Source organism: Podarcis vaucheri (genome assembly GCF_965113315.1).
Source record: "Podarcis vaucheri genome assembly, chromosome: 2".
Lineage (NCBI taxonomy): Eukaryota > Metazoa > Chordata > Lepidosauria > Squamata > Lacertidae > Podarcis > Podarcis vaucheri.
The window spans coordinates 75,775,157-75,800,232 of NC_138760.1; the positions used below are offsets into that span (position 1 = coordinate 75,775,157).

The 25,076-nt window shown below is 41.4% G+C and overlaps 1 protein-coding gene across 3 annotated transcripts in view; it reads left to right on the forward strand.

The window, feature by feature from the left end:
* Positions 1-25,076, forward strand: part of RBM6 (RNA binding motif protein 6) — a 53,837-nt gene that overhangs the window by 26,654 nt on the left and 2,107 nt on the right. For 2 of the 3 annotated variants that reach the window (XM_082214488.1, XM_082214489.1), the window contains exons 7-18: positions 14,300-14,374; positions 16,151-16,211; positions 16,876-17,157; positions 17,429-17,589; positions 18,422-18,519; positions 18,969-19,011; positions 19,477-19,534; positions 20,618-20,709; positions 20,799-20,951; positions 22,243-22,332; positions 23,207-23,467; positions 24,369-24,443. In XM_082214488.1, coding sequence (XP_082070614.1) covers positions 14,300-14,374; positions 16,151-16,211; positions 16,876-17,157; positions 17,429-17,589; positions 18,422-18,519; positions 18,969-19,011; positions 19,477-19,534; positions 20,618-20,709; positions 20,799-20,951; positions 22,243-22,332; positions 23,207-23,467; positions 24,369-24,443 — 1,449 coding nt within the window. The remainder of the gene's footprint in view (positions 1-14,299; positions 14,375-16,150; positions 16,212-16,875; positions 17,158-17,428; positions 17,590-18,421; positions 18,520-18,968; positions 19,012-19,476; positions 19,535-20,617; positions 20,710-20,798; positions 20,952-22,242; positions 22,333-23,206; positions 23,468-24,368; positions 24,444-25,076) is intronic. The other variant, XM_082214487.1, reaches the window with a different exon arrangement.

Sequence of the window (25,076 nt, forward strand, 5' to 3'; positions counted from 1 at the left end):
TGGTAGCAATCCATGACAGAAAGTGTGCATCTACAGAAACTACTCACTGGCTGCAATCATGCAGCATATTACAGAAAAGAGCTTGCAGGGTCATATCCAGATTACCCATGGGATTCCGGACAATATCAACTTTCCTGTAGCAAGAAGCGAGCGAGTCCTCTTTGCTGTAGAGGTAAGTTTGAATTACCCTCACTGACTGAGTAAATCCGATATAGGAATTATGCAAGGGTAATAGCAGGAATCTAAAGGGCCATGTGTAACCTCCTGGGCAGGGCTTTCTAGCCTTCTGCCTTTAGCATTTAGGATTTTGGATAGCTCAGTTGGTTAAAGCATGGTGCTGATAGCGCCAAGGTTGCAGGTTTGATTCCTGTGTGGGGCAGCTGCATACAGTATTCCTGCATTGCAGGGAGTTGGAATAGATGATCCTCATGGACCTTTCCAACTCTACAGTTCTGTGATTCCATTACCTTTGTGTCCCTCAAAAGCTACCCTGAATGTCAGAATACCTTCTCAAGCAGATTTCCATGAAGTGTAAAAGCCAACCATTCTGCTGACGTTGTTGGATGCTAGCCAAAATATTTAGGTGCTATAACTCACATGTGGGCAACTTGCCGATTGCAAGTTGGAACCTTTCAGAGTGCCCTATGTTGGTGCCCGAGTTACTCCCACTGCAAAATTCCTAATGCAAATAATGCTGTCCTCTCCCAGCTCAACAAATAGGAATGTGGTTTTTTTTTGGTGAGGAGAACTGGGTGGGAACTGTCCTTTCATGTAAATTGTGCTCTCCTCAGCCCATCATACACTACTGACGGTAGTGTGGGTGTAAATGGATGTGTGTAACTGTGATGGGGTGGCTGTGTATGTGTGAATAAGCATAATTGTGATGGGGTATGTGTGGCCCTGCCCACTGCCTTTTCTCACTCCATCTGCAGGCACACAGCTACTGGCCACCTAGTTATCTTTGGAGAGAAATAGCATGCTCCACAGCCTTTGTGCTTGGAGGGATTACTAGTGCTGCTTCTATCCTCCCCTTTTCATTTGGCAAGTAAACAAAGCGGCTTACAAAAGTTTTTAAATATGCAATAAAATATACACTGTATGCAAAATCTAAAAAACCAAATCATATAGTTTAAAACCAATTAACCAGATTAATAATAATAATAATAATAATAATAATAATAATAATAATAATATCTTTATTGTCATTGCCCCCTCTCGGGGACAACGAAATTACTTGGCTGCTCCATCCACCCAGGTAGGGCACTCCACACAAAATCATAACAACTATAAAAACACTAATTAAAACAATACAGTATAAAACAGCAAGGAAGATTAGATGACTTTCAAAGTCCAGGCTTCCCATTCAGGGCCGAGATCGCTCTGGGGAAGAAGCTGTTCTTAAGACGGCTTGTTCTTGTCCTCATTGTCCTGTATCTCCGTCCCGATGGCAGGAGCTCGAAGAGACAGTGACCAGGATGTGATGGATCTTTTACTATGTCCAGTGCCTTCCTATGGCACCTTGTGGCATAAATCTGCTCTAAGGTGGAGAGTGGGCAGCCAACAATGCTCTCTGCTGCCTTAACAACTCTGCACAACCCCAACCTGTCCTGGGTAGTACAGCTTCCGTACCACACACATAAGCCATAAGTGAGCACGCTCTCAATGGCACAGTGATAGAAGGCAAGCAGCAGTTTCTGCGGAAGATGGTTTTTCCTTAGTATTCTCAAAAAGTACAGTCTCTGCTGCGCCTTCTTCACAAGCCCCCTTGTGTTGAACCAGAGATACTTGAAGACTAAATCAAACAGTAGAAGCACGCTGAAATCAGAGGTCTTCAGCCACCTTGAAAATGTGTGTCCAGTGTATGGAGAATGTTTAGAAGTTCCAGGTACTTCTACTTCAGTGCTCTCCACAATTCCTTTCTATTTTGTCACAAGCTGAATAAACTGTGGAAAGTAAGCGCCACAAACAGTTTTGCATTCAAGATAATGATACACAGTGCTATCTGGTGAAATCCAGTTTGGGCTCTGAGAATTATCAACACTCATTGTGGTTGGATCTAGACTTCTGTTTGTGGAAGGACCGAGCTCCAGCAGAGGGTACCGCTGAAGGGAAGGGGGAGCAGAGAAAGTGATTTTTGGGCATATTCTTTTGCAGTTCCACACTGTTAGAGGGGTCTTACAACTCTCCTGAGTATGATTACCAGATGTCTCCAGTTCCCGGGGACAGCCCCCGGATTTACCAATCTATCCCCAGACAAAATCCATCCGCTGAATGTCCCCAGATTTAATGTAATGTCCCCGGATTAATCATATGCCTGGGGACTTCCAGACCCTCCCCAGAGCCCAAAGCAATCATTCGCTACCGCTCCAGAGAGGGTCTCCTCGGGAGCTGGAGGTGCAGCTGGGCTTTGCTGCAACTCTCCTGCCTTTCAGCTGATGCAGAAAAAGAAACCTCCCTCTCCATCAGCTCTGCAAACAGCCCTGATCCTCCTGCTTGCTTGCTTGAGCAGGAGAGGCAAGGCTGCTCTTTGGACCGGCAGAGCTGAGGTGCAGGGAAGAAGCCTCCCTGCATGACATCTCTGCAAGCTACCCTGTCTCTCTTGCTTGCTCATGAGGAAGAAGGTGCACCTTTTCATGCTGCATTCTGCCTGCTTGTGAGCTGATGCTGCCTTAAGCCTTCCCTTCGCTCTCCCAGACAGAGGCTGTTGCTTCAAAGTTAAGGGTGGTGGTGGAGGAAATTGTCTTGCTTCTTTTGCTCCATTCTTCATGTTTGTGAGCTACATTGGACTGCCTTCCCTCCCCTCTCTCTGTGTTATTGTCTGCCTCCCCATTTTTTCCTCTTCCCAATTCTCCCTTTGTCTTTTCACACATTTGGTTCCCCAACCCTATATATCATTATGTGCTGCTGCTTCATTTTTCTTCCCTTGCACCCACCCCCACTAGCAAAAAATAAAAGGGGAGGAATGTTTTATGTTTATTTGGGGGGTGTTTATGTTGATTCCCCTTAAACAGCTTTCCTGTTCCCTTCTTATTAAAAAATGAACCTTAAAAAATTAAAATGAACCTTTAAAAAAATTAAAAGAGGCTACCTCTACTTGCTTGCCTCCCTCTCCTTCCCTTTGATAAAAAGGGAGAGATTGGGGGGCTGGGGGGTACCTTCTGTATCACAATAGGTGTAAATGAAGCAGGGAAGCCTTATGTTCTTTTAAGTTGTGGCTGCTCTTGTTGAGTTACCTCCATTGCAGGGGGTTGGCCTAGATGCCCCTCAGAGGTCCTTTCCAAATTTGTGATTCTGTGATCATCCCACAGTCGTTTTCTCAAACTTCACTGGTGCCTGTGCAGGAGACGCCTGTGCGGGCAGGGCAGCAGCAGGAGGAAGGGGTTTATGCTAACACTTACTCCCGAGTAAGCCTGTAGGGGATTGTAGTGCAAGGACGGAGAGGGAGGGAGTGGAATCACAGCTAACCCTCCAAGAAAACAGGCCGGGACCCAGAGGAAGGCAGCACAACAGAGGAGACCACAGAAGAGAAGATATTACTTCTTAATTTTTAAAAAATAACTTTACACACTCTATCTATCTATCTATCTATCTATCTATCTATCTATCTATCTATTTAAAGTGTCCCTGCATTCATTGAAAAAAATCTGGTAACCTTACTCCTGGGTAGCTTTTCCGTGGACAGGGGGAATGAGTGCCTCCCCACCTCTTAACAGAGGAGTCTCATGAATGGAGTTCTGCCAACCCATATTTGTTCATTTCACTGGTGCCGGCTTGCGCCTGCATTTCATAAAAGTTATTGCTGTCATCTTTGTCTATTCCTGGATTTTTATCTCATGGATCCAAGTAACTGACATCTGGGATCTCCTTAATGACAAGAATATTAAGGACTGTTTTTAAAAGACCAGTTTGAAAGCTCATGGTCCAATGGTGGGTACACGTTGTGGGTTAGATCTAATTGTTCATTGGGGTTCTGAAAAGAAGTAATGGTCAGGGCTTTTCCTTGGCTACAACAATGAAGCAAGGGCATAAAATCCAAGTTCCTGTAGACATTACTGTCTTTTTAAAGGGCAAACTATTCACTGTGGTGTAAACCACTGAGCCTGGACTTGCTGATCGGAAGGTCAGCGGTTCAAATCCCCACGATGGGGTGAACTCCCATTGTTTGGTCCCTGCTCCTGCCAACCTAGCAGTTCGAAAGCACGTCAAAGTGCCAGTAGATAAATAGGTACTGCCACGGCGGGAAGGTAAACGGTGTTTCCGTGCGCTTAGTCATGCTGGCCACATGACCCAGAAAAACTGTCTGCGGACAAACGTCGGCTCCCTCGGCCAGTAAAGCGAGATGAGCGCCGCAACCCCAGAGTCATTCGCGACTGGACTTAACTGTCAGGGGTCCTTTACCTTTTTTAAAAAAATTGGAGATAATGAGAAACCTTAATTGTTTGAAAGACAAGTACACCTGTTGCAAATGGAGTCAAATTCCAAAAGGGTAACTCTGCTGGTCTGTCGCAACAAAAACAAAATCTGCCGGAACCTTAAACACTAACATGTGTTTCTGGCCTGTCTTTCCATAGGTCAAAGCCCACTGTTAGATCCATAAGTGGTAATTTAAGGGGCCTGGTACATAGCAAGTTATGGCAAGTTCAGAGGGGAGAAGGGGGAAATGTGTGCATTAAAATGAAAGGTCAAAGAGTCAGTAGAAGTTGGTATGTCACAGTACCCAGGAGAGCAGAAATGGAAAATTCAACCAGTGTGGTGACATCCACTCATAACTAACAGCCACTGGTGATGAAAAGATGTAGCATGGTCACCAGTTTAAGTGGACACCTACAGAAGGGGACCTTTCTTTAATGAGTAAGCTGTTCTTAGGATTTGTACAGTCCATCAAATGGCTAGATCACTGCAGCAAATATTGTCCCTCTGTAAGGTATTTACTCACAACTGATCTTGCTATGTCTGTTCATGACTAGTGGGAAACATGGATCTTGTAATAATTTTATTGGGTTCCATGCAACCTGTACCATGCATAGGAGTGACACATCCACCACTATCTCTTCTGTTTTTTGTCCTAGCTTTGTTAAAACAACGGTAACACATTTCCCCCCTACTTTTCTTGGGCTCTGGTCCGGAAAATAAGTATGCTGCAATAAATTTGTTACATCTTTGAGAAGACCCTCTGTGGCAGGAATAGTCAAGATGATGCCTTCCATATATTTTTAGTCTTCAGTTCCCAACATCACTCACCATTGGTCATGCTGGCTGTGGCTGTTGTGAGTTGTAGTCCTGTAACATTTAGAGAGCACCACACCTTTGCACTAAGGATTGTGTGAACATGGGTGTTTGCAATTGAGCAGGGCTTGCAGAAGATGTAAGTGAAATTCTAAAAATACCATTGAGAGCTCACAAAAGTTGTACCAAATGTAATGGCAAGGATTCCTGTATATAATATTCTTCCAGACTATATAAAAAAAAATTCCTTCCAGTAGCACCTTAAAGACCAACTAAGTTAGTTCTTGGTATGAGCTTTCGTGTGCATGCACACTTCTTCAGATACTTCTTCAGATTCCAGACTATAGTTGACCAATTCAGGTTAGCAAAAGACGAATTCTTGCATCTCAGAGAAAGCTGCTTTTTTCACAAGAGCACAAGGGACTATTGGAGCAGCTATGTACTTTGTCCTACATTTTCCATAGTTGCCACAAGATCTTGGCAATGGCAATAAAATGAAAGCTCATACTAGTAACAACTAGTTCAGCTGTGGCCCTTTGATCCACAAAGGTCTAGTTTTAACATGCAATACAATTGAATGAGTGTTCATCTGTTGGTAGAGGCATTATTTTTATTTATTAAAAATATTTATAGTCTGCCCTTTGTGAATGCAGATACAAGGATGGGGTACAGAACACAAAATAAAAACCAACTAATCAAATTTATAAAATAGACAAGACATAGTAAAATACACCATCAAAGAAATAAAGCAACAAATAGTTTTGCAACTGTAGAGACCCTAAGCTTATCTTGTGACACCCTCCTCCCATTAAAAGAGTTTCCTAAAATTCTGTTACTCTCTGGATTCTCCAATATGGTACTGTCACATCTCCTTAAGTCTTCCTCAAGAACTTTGGCCTCCACTGAGTATCTGAGTTTGGAACTTTATCATCTTAGGTTCAGATTACAATACTTGTTTCTAAGCCTCCTGTGACAAAAGGGAACCCCTTGAATTAGAAGTTTGAAAGTTTGTTTTTAAAACGAACCTATGCGCAATTTGGGAACAAACTCTGTATTTTTGTGTTTTGGTTTTTATTTAAATTTGACCTTTCAGGTTGAACATATTTCCAAGGTGGCTTACAAAAAGCATTTTTTTAAAAGACCACCACCACTAACAAGGGGGTAGTCCGGTTTTATTCAGAGCAGATCAATTGAAAATCATTGTACCTACCTTAGTCATGTTCATTAATTTCGATGGTTCTGCCCTGAGTAAAACTTAGATGAATACCACCCACTGACCAAACAATATTAGAAGTCATCAGGATCATTACCACAAGGCATTTGGGGTTGGAGAAGGTAGACAACAGATTAGCCTTGAGGGTGGCCCAACTACAGTAGGTCATGGTGAGGTGGCCTTTTTCTGCTATGTCTTCTTTCCTATAATACCACAGGACAGTGTAAGAGCAAGAGAGATACAAAGCAAAGTTCACACTGCTAAAGATCTGCGTGCCTTGGCATGGTTATCTTGGCTAAATGAGGAACTGAAAATAGTATATACTGAAAATGCAATGGTTCTTCATTGACAAAGTCTTTGGGAATAGCACTGTACAAGTTGAAATTAGCGGACATTCAATCTTTGGGGGTTGGGTCTGAAGTCCAGGAACCTCTCCCTGCCCCCATTTTCAAATCTTTGAAATGCTCTGTTAGGCTGACCCTGTGTTTTGTCCTTTGACAGCCATCTAATTCCTATCTGCATGATCACAGTAAGTGCTCTATAATGGTGTGCCCATATGGGGTGACTGAAAATAGAATCTAAATAAGAAGATGTTGAGCTATAAATTCTATTTTTTATACATTTTGCTGTGATTAATGCCCTCTCCCCCAGGAGACCCAAACTGTGGCTCCATTTGTAACTTGTGTATGTCTGCTGCTTCTCTGTATGTGTCTATGACTAAATTTTATTATAGCATGTGTGTTAAGATTCCATACCAGAACAGCATGGAGAGCCTTCCTCTGCTATTATGACTTTGGTGATTTGCCTCTTCCCAAGCATGACTTTGGCCAGCATTTCAACCACTTCCTTGTACTTCTCAGAGTGCAAGCAAGAGAAAGTAGTGTTGGAAGTATTCTTCATTGGAGAGCATTCTAGAATTTGTATATTTGAGCCCTATGTTTTTCAAGTGGTGTTTTTTTTAAAAAAATCATTTTTATTGATTTTCCAATAAAAAACATCCAATTAAATATCCAGTCATAATACTTCAATTAAGTGGTGTTCTGATGAAACCTGGACTTCCTCACTGAGAAGAAGATAATAATGGCATACAAGCTTGCCCACTAGAAGTTATCTTCCCCTGTGATGTGCAGCGATCAGGATGTGTGCATTGGTGTCCTTTAAAATACACTGTTATTTCACACAGGACCATGATAGGTATTGGTAAACCTGGCAAGGGCTGCTTCTGAGCAAGATGTGCAGGCTAAAACACATTCCAGATTTTTCTGCAGCTGACAGAGAGTTTAAGGCATATGTTTGAGGGTTGCTCAGCAGGTGTTGAAGTGTAAAATATTTCCTGAATTTATATTCTTACAAATAGATTTGGGAATAAGTCCCATTGAATTCAATAGGAATGTTTCCAAATTTTACCTTTTACAAAAATGGAGAAGACCCAAAAATGGCTGAAAACGTATTTGTAATAGGGAGTGGCCATACGCAAAATGGGAAAATGTCCGAGAGCAAGTGCTAAAATGCTATTTTGGTTATAAGGTGTTTAAATATTAAGGGTGGAATCCAGTTGGTGCTCTTGTGCTCTCAGAAGGGCTTTTGATTCAGTGAACCCATCTGCTCAGAGAGGAAGGCAGTTTTTGCCAGTGCCCCTGCAGCCCCCCAAATTGGGTTTTCTATTAGCAGAGGCTTTGCTGGATCAGAAGCCTTTCTGGGAACACCTAAGCAGTAATTGGCCGCCTGTTTGCAGGATGCTCTCCACAGGGAAGCTTGCCTGGCACCATCATTATATATCTTTAGGCACCAGGCAAAAACATCTCTATAACCAGGTCTTTAACTGTCTGTGAGCTTTTAGAAATGGGTGGGATGTATTAATGTAAAATGGTTTTAATGTTTCTGTGGGGGGCTTGGTTGTAAATAATTTTGGGTTGCCTTGGGCAAGATAAAGTGACTAACAAATTTTAACAACAGCAACAACGATGACTGGATTGCACCCTGAGCTATTAGTAAATATACTGCTTAAACAAACAAGTGTGATACTTCTTTAAGACTTTTTTTTTTAAAAAAGTTTCCTATCACTGCCTTTTAAAATTGTGGTGAATGGGAAAAGGGTTTTAGTAATATTTTGAAGGACTTTTGAGAGCCACATTTGTGGTAATAAGTACATTTTCTTATTTGCTTTAAGCAAACTAATTATCTATCTTTTTGTAAGAGTGTCTCCAACACTGAATAGCAGCTGCAGTTGCTTTAAATCTCGAATTGTTTTGGCATTCATGTGTGTGCTCTCCCATCCAATTCCCTCAAAGTCTTCCCTGTGTGAGTAAAAGAGCTTCCTCTGTGTGGAGCACAGAAGAAAGAGGAATTTTTCTGCGGGATTGGAAGCCCTGGAGAATTCACAATGATCAGCCAGAGTTTCTGGCAGCTCAAGACTCATGCTGAACTGACCAGCCAGAGGGGATTTGGGCAAAGAAAAGGAGACAAATTTAAAGATAGGAGTTGTTCAAATGAATTGTACCCTAACCTAACTCAAGCATGACATAGATACTAGCGTGGACAAAAAAAGATAGCAAGATGTTCACACACACAAAGCGAGACAGTGTGAAACATCCCACATCTAGCCTACTGTATATAAATATCAAATTCACAGTGTTAGGAACTGCCTGGAAACACCCTCATTTAGCTTGGCACTGACTCTAGGCTTTCCCTATTCTGTTCAGTAATGCACCCTTGCCATAATTTAAAAGAATGGTGGTGGGGAGAATACCTGAAGCAAGCAGCAGAAGAAACTGGGTGCTAGCATGTCCTGTTGTGTACAGTTTTATAAACATGTTACCCACTTGGTTAAACAGGCGGCAGTTTCCTCTTCTCACCCCTTCTTGTGTAGTTCTGACCTGTCCCAAATGTCTGGATTGATGTAAAGGCAAGCTGATGAATTTAGCAGCCACCCATCAGATAGGGAGAACAAAGGGAGGAATGTCACACTTTCAGTTTTTCCATCAGCACAAACATTTCAGCTCACTACATGCATGGATCCCTCCTCTCCTCCCACCACATGCTGTTCTGGGGGTTTGTCTGATCTTCCCCAAGCCAGTTTGTGGGTGGGTGGGAGAATGGAAAGCCGCATTGTGCTGGTTTCTATTAATGGGGCCCAAATTGTAATGATCAAAGTGTGCCATCCTTTTTTAAAAGTTGTGGAATGATTCAACCTTAGCCTTGAGCATTAGACTACATGGATTTTGAAAGTATTGTAAGATATAGTGTGAAGAGTTGGGCAACATTCTTTTCTGTTAACATTGCAATTCAGAAGGATTTCTCTGTGAAAATAATACCATTTCTTGACACTAATTTTTATTTCAAAATGGCAGTTGTATAGTAACTGTGTTGTAAACCGATTTACACTTAAACTTGAATGATTAATTCCTGAAGATGTATTAAGACCACATATCTAGATTTCAATTAAGGAATCAATGGCAAGGGCTCCAAGCATCACACAGCTGCTAGTATATGGAAGTGAGCTTTAGGCTTGCTTTTCTTAAGCAGCAGTCATCCTTTCCCCCCCCCCCCGTCCCCGTCTCTCTCTCCCCCCCCCCCCCCGCTTATCCATATTACATGCCATGAGACGATCTTCAAAACACTTTGAGATACGGGTGTGTATATCAGATCTTTAAAATTAAGTTTGCAACATTCCAGGTATTTAATTCCTAGTTGTTGCTTTTTGTAGAGCAAAGCAGGTTTGGAAGGACAATTCTGTACTGTGCTTACACTTACCTGCACATGCCTCTTTCCCCACTTGCTTTTTCCTCACCTCATTCATGGGGTTTTAGAAACATATCGGCAGTGCAAGGAGAGGGGTGGTTGCAGTGGGTGAAAAGGGTTTACTCTCTGTGCTTCTCTGCTGAAAATGCAATGCTCCGGAAGCTATTTTATGCATCTCTGTGTTTAACATGTCATTTGGCCCTTATTATAAATGCTTTATAATCCAGAAATGTAATGGTGTACATTTCACACCCACCCATCGGCTCTTCTTATTTCTTATTTTTATTTTTAAAAAGAAAGAGTATGTGAGTATGGCTGATATCCAGTGATATCTGCCCACTTGTTCAGTGACAACCCACTTGTGCAAATGGGACTCCCTGTTTCTTTTCCCCTACAGTCCTGTGTGCCCCCAAAATCTGTGACAGAGGGTCCCCCAACCCTCCAGGGCAGTTGGGGGCTGCAGGTGGGAGGGGAGAGAAAAGAGAAGTTCCTTTGCGTGAGCAGATGCCTGCCCATGCTACATTGGCTCTCACCTTTTGACCAGAATGTGCCATTTATGGTGATGATCTGTCTGGGAATAAAACTCAGTGTATCAGAGACTGCTTGAAAATCTCTGCATATAATCTGTTTTGGGAATGGAATATAAAAGCAGCATAAAGACACGTCTTGGGCAGAGCGCGGTAGAAGGATGCATGTGAGCAGGGGAAAGGCTAGGATAAAAATGTAATAAGAAAAATTATTCTTAAAATAAGAAGTGAAATGTTAAACATCACTTAGGTCCTTCCTTTAAAAATGTGCTAAAGTACAGAGATGAGTTTTAAAGCTAAAGTCTCTGAGATAGAAATAGAAAAGGGTTAAAAAAAAAACCAAACCCACCCAACACCTTTCCCCTGGAGTGTTGTCCTGTGATGGCAAGAAGTTGGTGAGCAGGCTAATGTAGTTTCTGACTTCTTGAAATTTTGAGGGATCCAAGGTCAATGCAGCATTGCTAACACAGCCACTATTAAGCGGTTCTTATAAAGAAAGAAAAGCTTGTTGTTGATGACTGCATCTGGTAAGTAGTAACTATGATTGTTAATAAAGCAATATAAAAAATATGCTAATAAGTAATATAGCTATGTTATTGTTCATGAATGCTTTTTGTGTTTCAGGAGATCAGCTGTTTCCAGGTTGGAATCCACCTCACATTTAGGAATATGTGGAGCGCAACAAAACTGTGATCTTCAGTTTGAGAATCTGAATTGGAACATCAGAGCATAAAAACACAACAAACCGAAGAAATTCGTATATTACTGCTGTTAACAAATTAGCCTTGATAGACAGGAAATACTTTGCTTGTCATAATCTGACTTAAGTAAAAAATTGTTGTAAAAACAAAGGCTCCTGGTTTTTCTTTCATTTGTGTAGGACTAGAAGAATACATGCATTTTCATTTAATATATGACTGATAAATCATGCTTTGAGTAAGCATGATAGCTAAAAGCATTTGGAAATAACAAAATTAGCAGAAGTAATGCTTGGTACCTATTTAGAAGTGTACATGTTTGCGTAAGACCTCTAAAAGATTTGATGAATACAACACAGACATTTAGTAGCAAATTTGCATAGGCCCAACCCTTTAACAATTTAATGAGCACAGGAGGGCATCAGAGTTTTAGCATCAGAGTCTGACAAAGTCTAGGTTAAGGGGGAGGCATGCTGTACCGTGTTCCTGTCTGTGAAATGAGCTAACAGCCGGGCCAGAGGTTATCCCCAGAGGAAGATACAATTTAGGGAGCCAATCAGAAAAGACTCTCAAATTTTGAAGGGAAAAGGTCAGAGTAGATAAAAGGCTGTTGTCTGAATGGGCTAGCGGGAAAAGAAAGGAAGGAAGGAAAACTAAATTCAGGGTTGACCTGGACTTGGAGGAATTAGAAGCAATATATCTGTGTATATTGCTTAGTCTTAGCTTAATAAAACTTTACAATTAGTTTAACTTGCTTGATCTGTCATAGCTTGCTTTAGTTTGGGTTGACTCCAGAAATGCATGTCTTCAAATATGGTAGTAGGATATCTGCTGGGGCTACACTTTACTGTTTCACCACATAATCCTCACAGATGATAAAATTGACTAATGGAACTTGAAGGGAGATGATGTCTGAACCAAATTATAGAGAACAAGTTTGGATTTGGATATCCATGGGGGGGGGGGGATACTGGTTTTGTTGCTAATTTAAATAGAATATTATTGGAGTCACTTGTGAATACCACTTGGGATGGAAATTACAAATCTATCTAGGGAGTGAGTAGGAAATTGAATCAAGAAAAACAAATTATGTCTGCTAGGCACCTTTTTATCTTTGCTGTCATGGGACATATGCAGATCTCCCGTAAATAGACGTTAAACATGCCCGTCTTGGGTGCTTTTCTTAAAACGACTCTCTTGCCTTTATTCCATGGAACTAATATTTGAAGGGCTGTCATATATGGTAAGACCCAGTTTTGTACCATCAGATGTGACAGGACTCCCCCCCCCCCCCGTAGCCCTTCATGCACACATCCCATCTGCTCTGGCAGGTCTGCCAACCCACTGGAGTTTATAACAGAACTCTGGAGTGATCGTTCCTTTGTGTTTTGTCAAAAGAAGGTGCCGGTTTTGTTTCTTCCTGTTTTTTGGTAAAGAGCAATGTGTTAGTGCCAGAAGCATTTCCTGTATTGTAAAATGGTGCTAGATATGTGTCCGTCACCTTTTCATCATAATTCTATCGATGACAGGTTAAAAGTGTAGAGAGGCGGGTATTTTACTTTCTTCTAGTCATCCTTTGAAGGAACCGACTGTTCTGATTACAGGATATTTCTTTCGTTTTAATAAACTTGAGTACCACATATCAGCTGAACATTAAATCCTCTTATGTAGGCCATCACAAGTTTTCAGTGCTTAATATTTCATAAGTTGATTCTAACTGGCAAAGTGTCACCTGTTTGCTTTCATCATAAGACGAGCTCTCCTGAGAATCTCTTGAGATGTAACCTACCTTTTCTGACAAAGCTTTTAAAGGGAGACGTTTTAAGATATTGCTTAAGCCTTGTGTTCAGCCTGCAAGTCAAGCATCAAGCTTGCCAATGAAATAAATATGCATCCGAGACTTAAGATACATGTAAGGAAAAAGTAATTATTATTTTTTAAGCCCTAAGATTTTCTGCACTACCACACACCATTTAGGATCAGGTATGGGGTAATAATAATAATAATAATAATAATAATAATTATTATTATTATTATTATTTTTATTATTTATACCCCACCCATCTGACTGGGTTTTCCCAGCTGCTCTGAGCAACTCCCAACAGAGGACTAAAAACAGAATAAAACATAAAATATTAAAAAGTCCTCTAAATAGGGCTGCCTTCAGATGTCTTCTGAAAGTCAGATAGTTGTTTATTTCCTTGACATCTGAAGGAAGGGCGTTCCACAGGGCAGGTGCCACTACTCAGAAGGCCCTCTGCCTGATTCCCTGTAACCTCACTTCTCACAGGGAGGGAACCACCAGAAGGCCCTCAGTGCTGGACTGAGTAGCAGTCATATCAGCACAACATAGCTCAGTCAGGGTTGTGGGTTCAAGGTGAAAGATTCCTTCAGGGGTTGGACTAGATGACCCTTACGGTCACTTCCAACTCCAAAAATCTCTACTAAAACATGCTGTTACATGTCTGTGCCACAGTGACATGGCAGGCAAACTAGACAAGCAGTGGCTTCTTTAGGATCAGAGTGTAAATGTCTTTACCATTAAATTTGCTTTATTAAGTCCAGCCTGTATTTGTAGCATATGGCTAAAACTTAGTTTGATCATCTCCATTTTCTCTTAACACGCACATGTATAACCTTTATTAAAGGCAATACCATTTGGCCTGTTCTTTGTATAGTTAACGTGTGAGATTTTTGCTCTGTCAGCTTATAGCAGTATAGAATCAATGTATCTGAAATGCAAGTCACCTTTTCCTTGTTTGTTTTCATTCATTTCCAGCATTTCAGGTGTTTAAATCAGCCACATGACTTTCCCCAATAAAGTCCCTCTTCAGGTTTGTTTTTTTTGTTACGTTTGGCATGTAAGTTCCCCTTTCTCTTTTTGATTTTAATAGGGACGCCTTGTGATTGGTGGTAAAGAAGTGACTCTGGAATACAGCCAGTCGCCTGAATTCTGGCACTGCAGGCGTGTGAGTATATGGAAAGAGAACTGCAAGTTATTTCAGAAAGAGCATTGAGAATTAGACCACAGATACAGTGCGTTGAATGCTATCCTTTTGGTGTGGTGTGCTACTTTCTGGGGGAGAGATCTCCAGCTGCTAAGAATGTTGTGGGTATATGTGTACCATCCCTCTGCTGAGAAAATAAGTGTGATTTTTTGGGATGTGGAATCTTCCTAAGCCCACATGGGATGCTGCTGCCAGGGTTTCCCCATTGGCAGGGGAGGGAATGTGCACAAAACTAGACGCTTTCTGAGTTGAGAATTCTTCCTCGAATTAAATGAGGCTTTTGTGAATTGGCGTCTAGTATAAAAATCCCAGAGGTATTTCCCCCGTTTATTTGCTTTATTTATTTGTTTATTTCATAAAATTTATACACTGCTTGACTGTAAGAAGAAAAAAACAACAACCCCTCAAAGTGGTTTACAACTTTGGTAAACAGCAAAATAAAGAAAAAATTATAACCCTACTTTAAAACATACAAAAGTTGAAGTCCTAAAACAGATTAAAATTACCTCAACTTCCTAAGTATCTGGGTAGGCTTATCTAAACAGCAGTGTTTTCAGTATGCGCAAAAAAGAGAGAATACAGTGAAGGCACCTGCTTGATCTCAATAGGCAAGGAGTTCCAAAGTGTAGGAGTTGCCATACTAAATGACCAAGCTCTTACAAATGCAGAATGGGCATTATTTGGCACCTGCAGTACTTTAAAAACAGACATTAAAAGTAAGGAACCTGCACTACTGCAAAATGTTTTGTAATATATAGGGCTGCTGTAAACAATGAAGAAAATAAGCTTCACAGGTCGCTTGATCAAGAGCAGGTTTTATTACAAGGAAATTCCAATGAAGTACATAAGACTTGGATATTGCCAATGAGGAGTGATGATAATCAACAGCTTTGAGATTTTGCTCCATTGAACTCAAGACCTCTTCATGACATAGGCTCTGGTGCTGCTTGCCTAAGGCCTAAACTACACTATGAGCAGATGCATGGGAGCTGCCTGCTTGCGTCTCTACAATAATGTGTAATTTTGGGGGGGGGGGGCAGGGGGAGCATAATGTGTCATTCTGTATCCTTCCTCTCCCCCACCTGCCCCAATTCATTTAGCTGCCGCTTTCAAGGGTTGGGTAAACAGTAGCATGACAAAACATCATGCTTTTTATCTGCACAATACCATGGAGATTGGGGCAGATGGGGCTCGACAACCTGGGAAGAAGAACCTCATCAATCTAGGAGAAGGAAAACTCTGGTCTCAAACCTCTGCTCTCTTGCGGAATATCTTTGGGACAAGAAAAGGCTCAGGAGTGAACCCTATACAAATCCGGAATGGAGCCCTAAGACGTTTGGATAGCGCCTTGTATGCCTCCTTCCGGGAACTCCTACAGCCAAGCTGGTGCCAAGCATATTGCTCTGCTTCCCTTTGGACCACATCAGCGAGGTCTTGTCATCGGGGCAGCCCAGGACCACCATATGTATTGCCTAATGCAGTGGTTTCACTTCATCCCTAGAGGCGCACTCCATTGTCTCTCAAAACAGACAGATGCCACCAACCCTGGAGATGTAGGTGGTAGCACACACACACATTTTGATGCAACTTTCAGCTTATGCTTTAATAAAGCAATGGTGCAACTTTCAGCTTATGCTTTAATAAAGCAATGGCATTTGTATAAGAGCCAGGAAGTATATTGGATGGAGAAAACTATTTTAAGTGTCTTTCCCTCATGCTGTGCCTCTTTCATTGCAGTGTAAAGTGTCCACAGTAGGGTATCGGTCATCCTGTTATTACTGCAGACTCCCAAGAGATGGTGAGCCTACTTTTGTTTAATTGACAATTTAAATAAACAAATAGTAGTGTGAATACTAAGTGAATAAAAAACTGAGATGCACGTGGCCCTCCAGATGTTGTAGACCGCAACTCCCATTGGCACCAACAACATCTGGAGGGCTGTAGGTTCCTCAACTATGATGTTCTAGCAAATATTGCCAGCATTATTTGTAGAGTTATTGTGTTCCTTTCTGCAGATGGTTAACTTAAAACTAGTCAAGCACTCTCCTTGACAGAGAGATTGGTCCGGACTTGGAACAGTCTAAGTTTGTATGAGTTGCAATACTTTTTTTTTTTTGCTTGAAAGTGCAGTGTTTCATCCAAAGTCTCTCTCTTCAGTAATGCTATGTTGGCAAGCTGGCACTACCAAAGAGAGAGGAAGGGAAGAAATTACCTCCCAAGCTGTTAAAGGCTAATGATGGAGATTTAGAGGAACAAGTGGTGCTACTCATGTTTATGCTGATCCTTGTATCTGGTTTGTTAGCGTGATCCTGTCTATCACTGGTGTAAATCACAAACAAGTCTATAATATGTAGACGGCTAAGCTGAAAACAGTTTTCACTAGTACATATAAGGGACTAAAAGAACAGTTTTAATACAGTGGTTACTGCAAACAGGGTTTCACTTGTTTTACTTTTTGCTAGTAACAGAAGAAAAGGTTGAAAAGGGGGAGGAAGAGTTATCTGAGGAGCCAACACCAGAGGAAGAACCTCTTAAGGACCCTGCTCCCCCACAGGAACCTTCTCCTCAGAAACCTCCTTCTGAGCAGGGAAGTCAACCTCAGGAACCTGAACCCAAGAAGGATGAAAGTAGGGAACAAGAAAAGAAAAGGGACTCTGAAATGTACCCACCTCGAAGGGAGAACCAAGAACATGGTTCAAGAAGAGAATCCATGGAAACCAAACATCAGGAGGATGAGAGTAAAAGTAAGTAGATTATACTTGCAACCATTTGGTCTCACTGACTGAGTTCATAATGGACACTTGGACTTGAGTAACTTGCAAAAAGAGGCTTGAATTGAAGCTTGCAGTTTAGAATTCTCTTTGTGTTCTGTAGCATTATTGATTTTAGCACTGAGTGGTCTTCAAGTCAGCTGAGCCTAATACCAGGAGCTTTTGACACAGGATGACAGAAAAGATGAAGTACATTTCTCCTCCTGAAGTAATATTTCACTTTCTCCTTGTAACTTTGTAACAGCAATTATGCTAAAACGCATCCCTCGCTTCACTCCGCCGGAAGTGATTGTAGGACTTCTGGCACCCTACGTCCGCTTGTCTACTTCAAGTGTGCGTGTCATGAAGAACAAAGCCGGTCGGATGAGCTACACCTATGGCTTCATTGAACTGGACTCTCATGCTGTATGTTGTCATTCGCCACCCACCACCACACAGCATAGTATTGACAATTCTATGGTAGACATACACTTGTGCAAACAGTGTCACCTGTCCTGTAGCCCCCATGTGATTCATGGGGAAGGAGAGGAAGAACAATTCTGTCAAATCTGGAGCAACACTGGATGTTTTCCTGTGCCTTTATCTTCTTATGTGACGGAGCCCCTTTCTGGCTTGTGTTTTTGTGTATAATGTTTAGTTACAATATTGGAACAACTTCTTCTGCCTTCCCTGTCCAAGGCTAGCCAGTAGTGGTTGCATAGTTAATGCATTAAGAGGATGCTCTTCCTCCTGATGTGGCCATAAAGCTTCCACTTTATAGTTTATCAAGCACAGCTCAGTGTTGTCTCCAAACACAAAACTGTGGTTAACCTTAACTATGGTTTACAAAAACAAGCCAGCTTCATAAATCATAGTTTGAAGTTGACTTGCTTTAGAAAACCATGGTAGAGAGTACCTGTTTTGTTTCATTTCACCTGTAATTCTGAGCTATAGTTAGTCAAGCTTCTGAACTCCTTGTGGCTATGTGTCATAGCTTTTTCTTCAGGGCATAAAGGCTGGGCCAAGAGAAAGAGTATGCCTCAGATCAACTGGTGTCAGAGGGAACTGGTGACCAAGAGGAGGAAAGTGAGAGCTCCTTTGGGGACGGGTGGGACTCACTTGGATTTAGGGCCGCTAGAGGAACTTGATGGGTGGGGGGTATAAATAATAAAATTATTATTGTGACAACTAATTTCTGGCTTAGTGGCTCAAACTTCTCTCCCCCCCCCCACGCCCAACTGGATTCTTGTCTCCACAGGAAGCAGTCCGCATAGTGAAGGTTTTACAAGATCTGGATCCCCCAATCAGCATAGATGGCCGTGCTGTGGATGTAAACCTAGCCACCGGAAAGAGGAGGTAATAGAAACCTCACTAAAAATACACAATTATGACTCTGTGTTATCAACATATGCTTTTACCAGGCACCAAAACATTCAGATTGATGCTTGACTATACATTTGAGGGAAGTTTTGCAGAGGACGTTTTTTTACAAAAAAACCCAAAACAAAACAGTAGCATTATGACTATATGCAGTTGAATCTCCTTGTTAAGATGGCTGTGCTATTGAACTCAGCTCATAGTTCCTTTGCAACAATGTGGTGATATCACATCTAAGCCATTTGGAAGGTAGCCATAGTGAACATGAGCAACAGCCGACTGAGCTATAAAGCCAAGCTTCTTGTTGACCAAATTGCCCACTGAAACTAGTAACATTAGAGTGAAGCAAAAGTAACACTTGCCATGCATGTAGCATCTTCAGAAAACTTAAATTGGTATTAATTCAGATGTTCTCTTTCTGTTGCTAGAAACGAATATGGAGACCATGGTGATGTTCCACGCTATAGCCAGGTATGGTTGTAGTACAATCTGTGATGGCACTCTGAGGGAATTGACTCCTGCCTCTCAGCTATGCGAACACTGAGGGATTGAAGAGTTTGATTTATGAGTGTTTGCTGGCATTCTTAACTGTTCTATAGAAGTTGCCACTAGGGAAATTACCTGTATTTTCCAGTATTGGTTCAGATTACTGCCCTTCCAATCTTCCTCCATGATGAGCAGGAGAAAGTCATCTCTTCTGTAGGCATTTCGGTAATACACATCTGATCTGACTTAGCGCCTTTTAATGTCAATAGAGGACCACATACTGGCTTTCCTGAGTTTCACATTTAGGTCAGAGAAGTATACATAGGTGCCTTTTATTGCATGACAACCCAGTACATGCAGATTAGTCTGGAGTACTTTAAATTGTGGGGAAATGTCCACCAGATGTTCTGCTTTCTTGGTTTGTGTTTTTAAATGCCTTTTCTGTATTAGGGCAAACGGGGCACAGGTGACAGGAGAGGCGCTGACTCACAGAAGCGAAGATCAGAGTGTAAGACTCAACTTCATTTTCTTGTTACTGTGTTCTTCTGGTCACTTTCTACTTGTGAAGGCTCAGTGTCCTTATTCCCTTTTTAAAAATGTTCCTTATATAGGGTTATATCCAACAAAGCACTGATGTGAATGTTCCATCAGTATAGATTTCTACTTGTGCAACAGAACATTCTTCCCTCCTCTTCCCCCTGTGTACCCCCTAAATCTATTCTAGGGGTTTTCCCAAACATCTGGAGCAGATTTGGGGCAGGGGGGAGTCTAGTTGTGAAAATGGAAATCCTTGCGCTGACAAGATGTTTTGGTTGAATTCTGCCCATAGGATTGTTGACATTTTCAATAACAATTAGAAGTTTTTGCAAATGCACTTTTCAAAGCTGAGTATGCTTTGAAACAAAACATTTACACCAGCCTTAAATTTCCTGTTTTTGGATTTTGTATTGGACATCGGAGATTTTTCAGTAGAAATAAGTGTTGAGCCTATGTTTGACTTTCATTCCGACTGCAAAATCTTGCAAGAACTTTTTCTGACTTGAAAAATTCAGCCAAATTGAGTGTAGAACCGTAAGGCTTCCCTGCGCTAAATGTGGCTTGCCTGTGAGCCATATCTGGCTTACCAAGTCATAGGAAGTAGACATTGGTCCCCATCAATCCTGATGGGATCAGGAGATCAAGCTATCTATCCTTTAGAGAGCGATTGGGAGATAGAATCCCTCTGCTTGTTCTTTAGAGATCTACTCCAAAAGGTAGCCAAAGGAATCTTTTGTCTCTGATCTCAGCACTGTGTACCATAGCACTGATATTGAAGATTAAGCCTAGTCTTTAAGATGAAAAGCCAGCATTTTCCCTCTCCTTTAGCACTGGAGTGGGGAGTGCTGTGAGTACTGGTTTTGTGTATGTGGTTCTGCATGTGTTTATATTTATTTATTTATTTATTTATTTATTTATATTTATTATCCTGGCAACCCTTTTGGAATCTTCCCCCTCGAACACCAGAACGTCTTGGGCCATCTCTGTTTTTATTTAAATAATGTTTGACATCTTCAGAAGTATATGTTTGTCCTTACTTCTTTTTTCCCCTCAGCTTCTTCCGATGTGTCCACATTCATTTATGATCCAGACACTGGAAACTATTTTGACCCCATTACAGGGGTATACTATGACCCCAATACTCAGGTGAGGGCATGTGCATGTGTGAGCTCACTTAGCCATTTCAGTGCCAGGAAAAAATATTCTCTAAACATGTGCCAAATATCTCCTTCCAGAGAGATGTTCCAATGGGTCGAGAAGCATCTTCATCCCCACCACCACATACTGGGAGAAGGCGCAGGAGCCAGGATAGGGCAAGTGAACGAGATGAGCCATCCAGTAGAGATAACCGAGAGAGAAGAGAGAGACACAGAAACAAGTCGGCCAAGGTAAAATATCTGCGCCATCATCATTCTTATGAACTGTACAAATTGGCATGGTCCAAAGATTAATGCTGCCATAGTCAAAGCTTGCTTTTGCAGCTAGGCAAGTCTAGGGATTTGCAAAATATGCAATAGATAGGGTTTAGCTTAACCTGTAGTTAATCCAATTTCCTTTTAAACTCATAATCCTTTTAAGGCACCCAGCTTCTTCATGAGCACAAAAACTCATTTGATCATAAAAACAAGCACATCAAACACTCTTTCAAAGGAGGGCACAGGTTTGTGGATCCAAAGGAGGGCACGGGTTTGTGGATCCAGAAACCAAGTGCTATTAAACCTAAGTGTGTATTTTAAAAGATGCAAGCAAAGTAACTAAAATATAAAAATCATTATTTGTAGAAAATACTATGATTCACTGGACTGTTGAAATGGTACGTTGCAGATCAGACCACTTGAGTGTACACAACATTTTAAAAATGACCATTCTTGAAAACATACAATCCAACTTTGTCCCTGAAGTTGCCAAGAGAGCAAAGCCCAGTTCACATCCAGAACTGAGAGTTCCAAGAGAGGTGCTAGTAAGCCCATAGGTGGGCACAAGTAGTTCAGTATAACTGTCAATAATTATTTTCTTCTTTTGAGATAAAAGTTCTGAGAGTGACAGAGGACTGTAATTTGTTTTAGAGGCTGCTTCCTCAAATTGCTCAAGCTTCCAGTTTTCCTGTGACTCATCCTGAACAAATAGGAGAATTTTCCAGTAGTAAACTGGATATCTAAAATACCAAGTTTCCATGCACAATAAATCTGGTCTGATTCTTGTTGTGTAATCTCCAGGGAATCTTACATGCTAAGAGTTACCCAGTAAATGAGTGCATTGCACTTGCCCTTGTTTAAAAGCTAGTTTGACTTGATCTGAACAGGGAGGGAAGAGCAACATTAATTGAATTCAAGAACAGGAGCTGAAAGCATATTTTCAACATCTCATACAGCCAGTTGCAGATTTCAACATTTGGCATACGTGTTCCTCCTTACATCTTTGATGCGCTGTTTGCCAAGTATCTACCAGCTACACAATCCCCTTTGAACACCCCTCTGACTCTCAGCCACAGTTTGTCATTCTTCGATGCAGAAGAGTATAACTGAGCATAGCAAAAGTGAGAGAGACAAGAAACCATGTATCTCCTTTATGCTTGTTGCTGTGAAGGAAGTAAAGGTACTAGTAAGAAAAATGATTGGAGGCAGTCAGTGGGGAAGCCGAGCTGGCAATAAGTTTTAACTCCCAGTCTTAATGTTTCAGAATGAGAATCCAGAAGAAAAACTTCCTGCAGAAGATGTCTTTAAAAAACCACTACCTCCAACACTGAAAAAAGAAGAGAGTACACCCCCAGTAAGGACTTTACTTGGCATTTGTCATCTGGAACATTTAATTATTATTTATTGATCTTATCAAGTATGAGGCTTACTGTCCTGCTGAAATTTGTCTGGTGCATGTTGTAGTAAGCTAGTCAGTAACAATTCTTAGCATTGTAGCAGGGAAAGTGCCCTGTCCCCCTCTTTCTTGCAGCAACACTGAATGGACTGCTGTGTGGTTAGGGGGCCTCTTGGACTGTATCCCTAAACCTACTTTCAAGTGGGAGCCATTGAACTTAGTGGGACTTACTTCTGAATAAACTTGCATGTATAGGATTTTGTTGTCAGTGTTTCTCTTGATGGGCTAAGTTGTTTAGATTTCATTTCTCTTCATATCAGGCTTTTTTTAAATTGATTGAAAATGAGGAGAAATTGTAACAGATTTCAAATTGTCTGTGTAATGTGCATCAAAAAAAGCAACATGTCAACAGGAGCACCATGTGCAAGACAGCAGTGCTGACTTAGAATTGGTCTACACATGCAGCAGAATGTTGCATTCAACTTGTGAGCTAGTTGAATGGCCTATACCGTTTCAGTCTCTTGTTTCAATCAGGGATTGAGTCAAAGTCAACTTTATGCAACAATAGTACCAGTTCCCAATTATTTTTATTTTGCATGCAGGCACTCCTTCTGTTTGTCTTCTTACATTTTGGCTATCAGTTTCCCCCCTAGTGAATTCATGGTAGAGGTGAGATTCAAACCAGGGATTTCCCTGATTGTAGCTTAGTCACTTAGCAACTGTACTAGACCAGTAATACATCACTTAAGGCATCTAAGACCTCAGATCCACTGAATTGGCTTTGGTTTGTATGTGCTTCTCATTCTGCCCCCCCCCACTCCCGCCCCTTCAGCCAAAGGTGGTGAATCCTCTGATAGGACTCCTAGGAGAATATGGTGGAGACAGTGACAATGAGGAGGAGGAGGAGGAGGAAGAAGAACCACAGCCACAGCCTCCACGACCACCAGTGCAACAGGAGGAACGGCCACAGAAGCTTGAAAATGATGAAGAAAAGCTGACTGACTGGAATAAGTTAGCATGTTTACTTTGCCGGAGACAGTTTCCAAATAAAGAAGTCCTGATCAAGCATCAACAACTTTCCAATCTTCACAAAGTAAGGAAAAAGCAACCCGTTCAGGAGAATCCGCTATTCATGCTTTATCTTGCATAAAATAAAACTTCTCCATATTTCACAAGCACCTCTCACAGATGTAATTTTTCCTGATTTCTCTTTCCTTCCTGTATTGTGTCCTGCTTGAATGCACTCCTTTCTCTTTTCAGTGCTGTGATCTGCTAGTGCTATGCCTGCTTTTGAAAACAGCTTCAAATCCTGGTTTCAGATTGTGTTAACCGCAAGGCAGGTGTAGCATTAAACCATGGTTCATACTGAAAAGGGATGGACGAAAGAGGATGGTACATGTGAGCTTGTGGAGGATATCAGAAAGTGTTAGATGATCATTATGATCCTGTTTTCCCTTTCCCAAAAATTAGCTCAGTGCAAACCTTTCCAATCCCCTTCTCAGCAGAAATAAAAATCAGAACAACAGTGAGAAATCAACAACAGTGTTAGATTAGCCAAAGGCTTCCTAAAAATCCCAGGTTATACCTGAAAGGGAACAGTCATTGCCTGCTGAGTTTCTCTGGGGAGGGCATTCCACCAAGTTGGTGCCCAAGCTTCATTTGGCAATGACACCCAAAACAAGGCCTCAGGTGGCCATTTTTGAGAGAATGTAAAGCTGTCTTTTTAGGAACAGCAATACATGGAATGGATATGAATAAATTTAATTTCTTTGCTTTCATTTTGTACTCTTAGGCATATTTATTTTGTAGTAATATGTACTCAGCTGTTGGAATTCAGTATAGCGCTTCGTTTTATTTCCAAATGTTTGCCCATACATCCTACTATCTTACAAAATTTAAGAAATGGCTAAACATTTTACATGGCTAGAATAAATATTTTTCATTGCCTGAAGTGAGACAATTCAAAAGCTATTCATTCATTTTGCTTCTTACAGCAAAACCTAGAAATTCATCGTAAAATAAAACAATCGGAACAAGAGCTTGCGTATTTGGAGAGGCGAGAACGTGAGGTAATTACATCTGCTTTGTATGGTCCTGTGCAGCTGTGGCGCTGCATAAACAAAACACTAATTCCCTGTGGGCCCCAACAATGCTTACACACACACACACACACACACAGAGTGCAACAGGTATCTAGATTCTAGGCTTAAGTGACTCCTGAAAGTGAATTAAGCAATCATCCATCATCTATCCAATTTTTTGTCATGCCGTGACAGCCTTAAGCAGCACCATCAGTTGATACTGCGAACTTTCCTTTGTGTGACCTCTGTGCCTCCCTGAGATTTCCATTGCCATCTGGAGAGTGCTGTTGTTTTTCTGGGTGCCATTAGTGTACCTGCTATTTAGAAATAAAGTCAAGTGCCAATAAAAGCTCCAAGTGGGAAAGAATTAAGCAACCTGATCGTGTAGGAACATGGTTTGTTATAAACACCCAGCCCTGGGGACTCTTCTCTTAGCTCTGCACAGAGACTGCTCTGGCTCTCGTCTTGCCTTGATAGGGAGAGACACAAAATGGATCTGTCAGAAGATGTAGACTCTGACTTCTAAATTTATGCCCACAGAAAAGTCTTGCTTTCAGTGTGCAGCCGTGTTCTTGGATCTGAATGTCAGGCCCCTCTCTGCCTTAATGCTAGCACTTCATT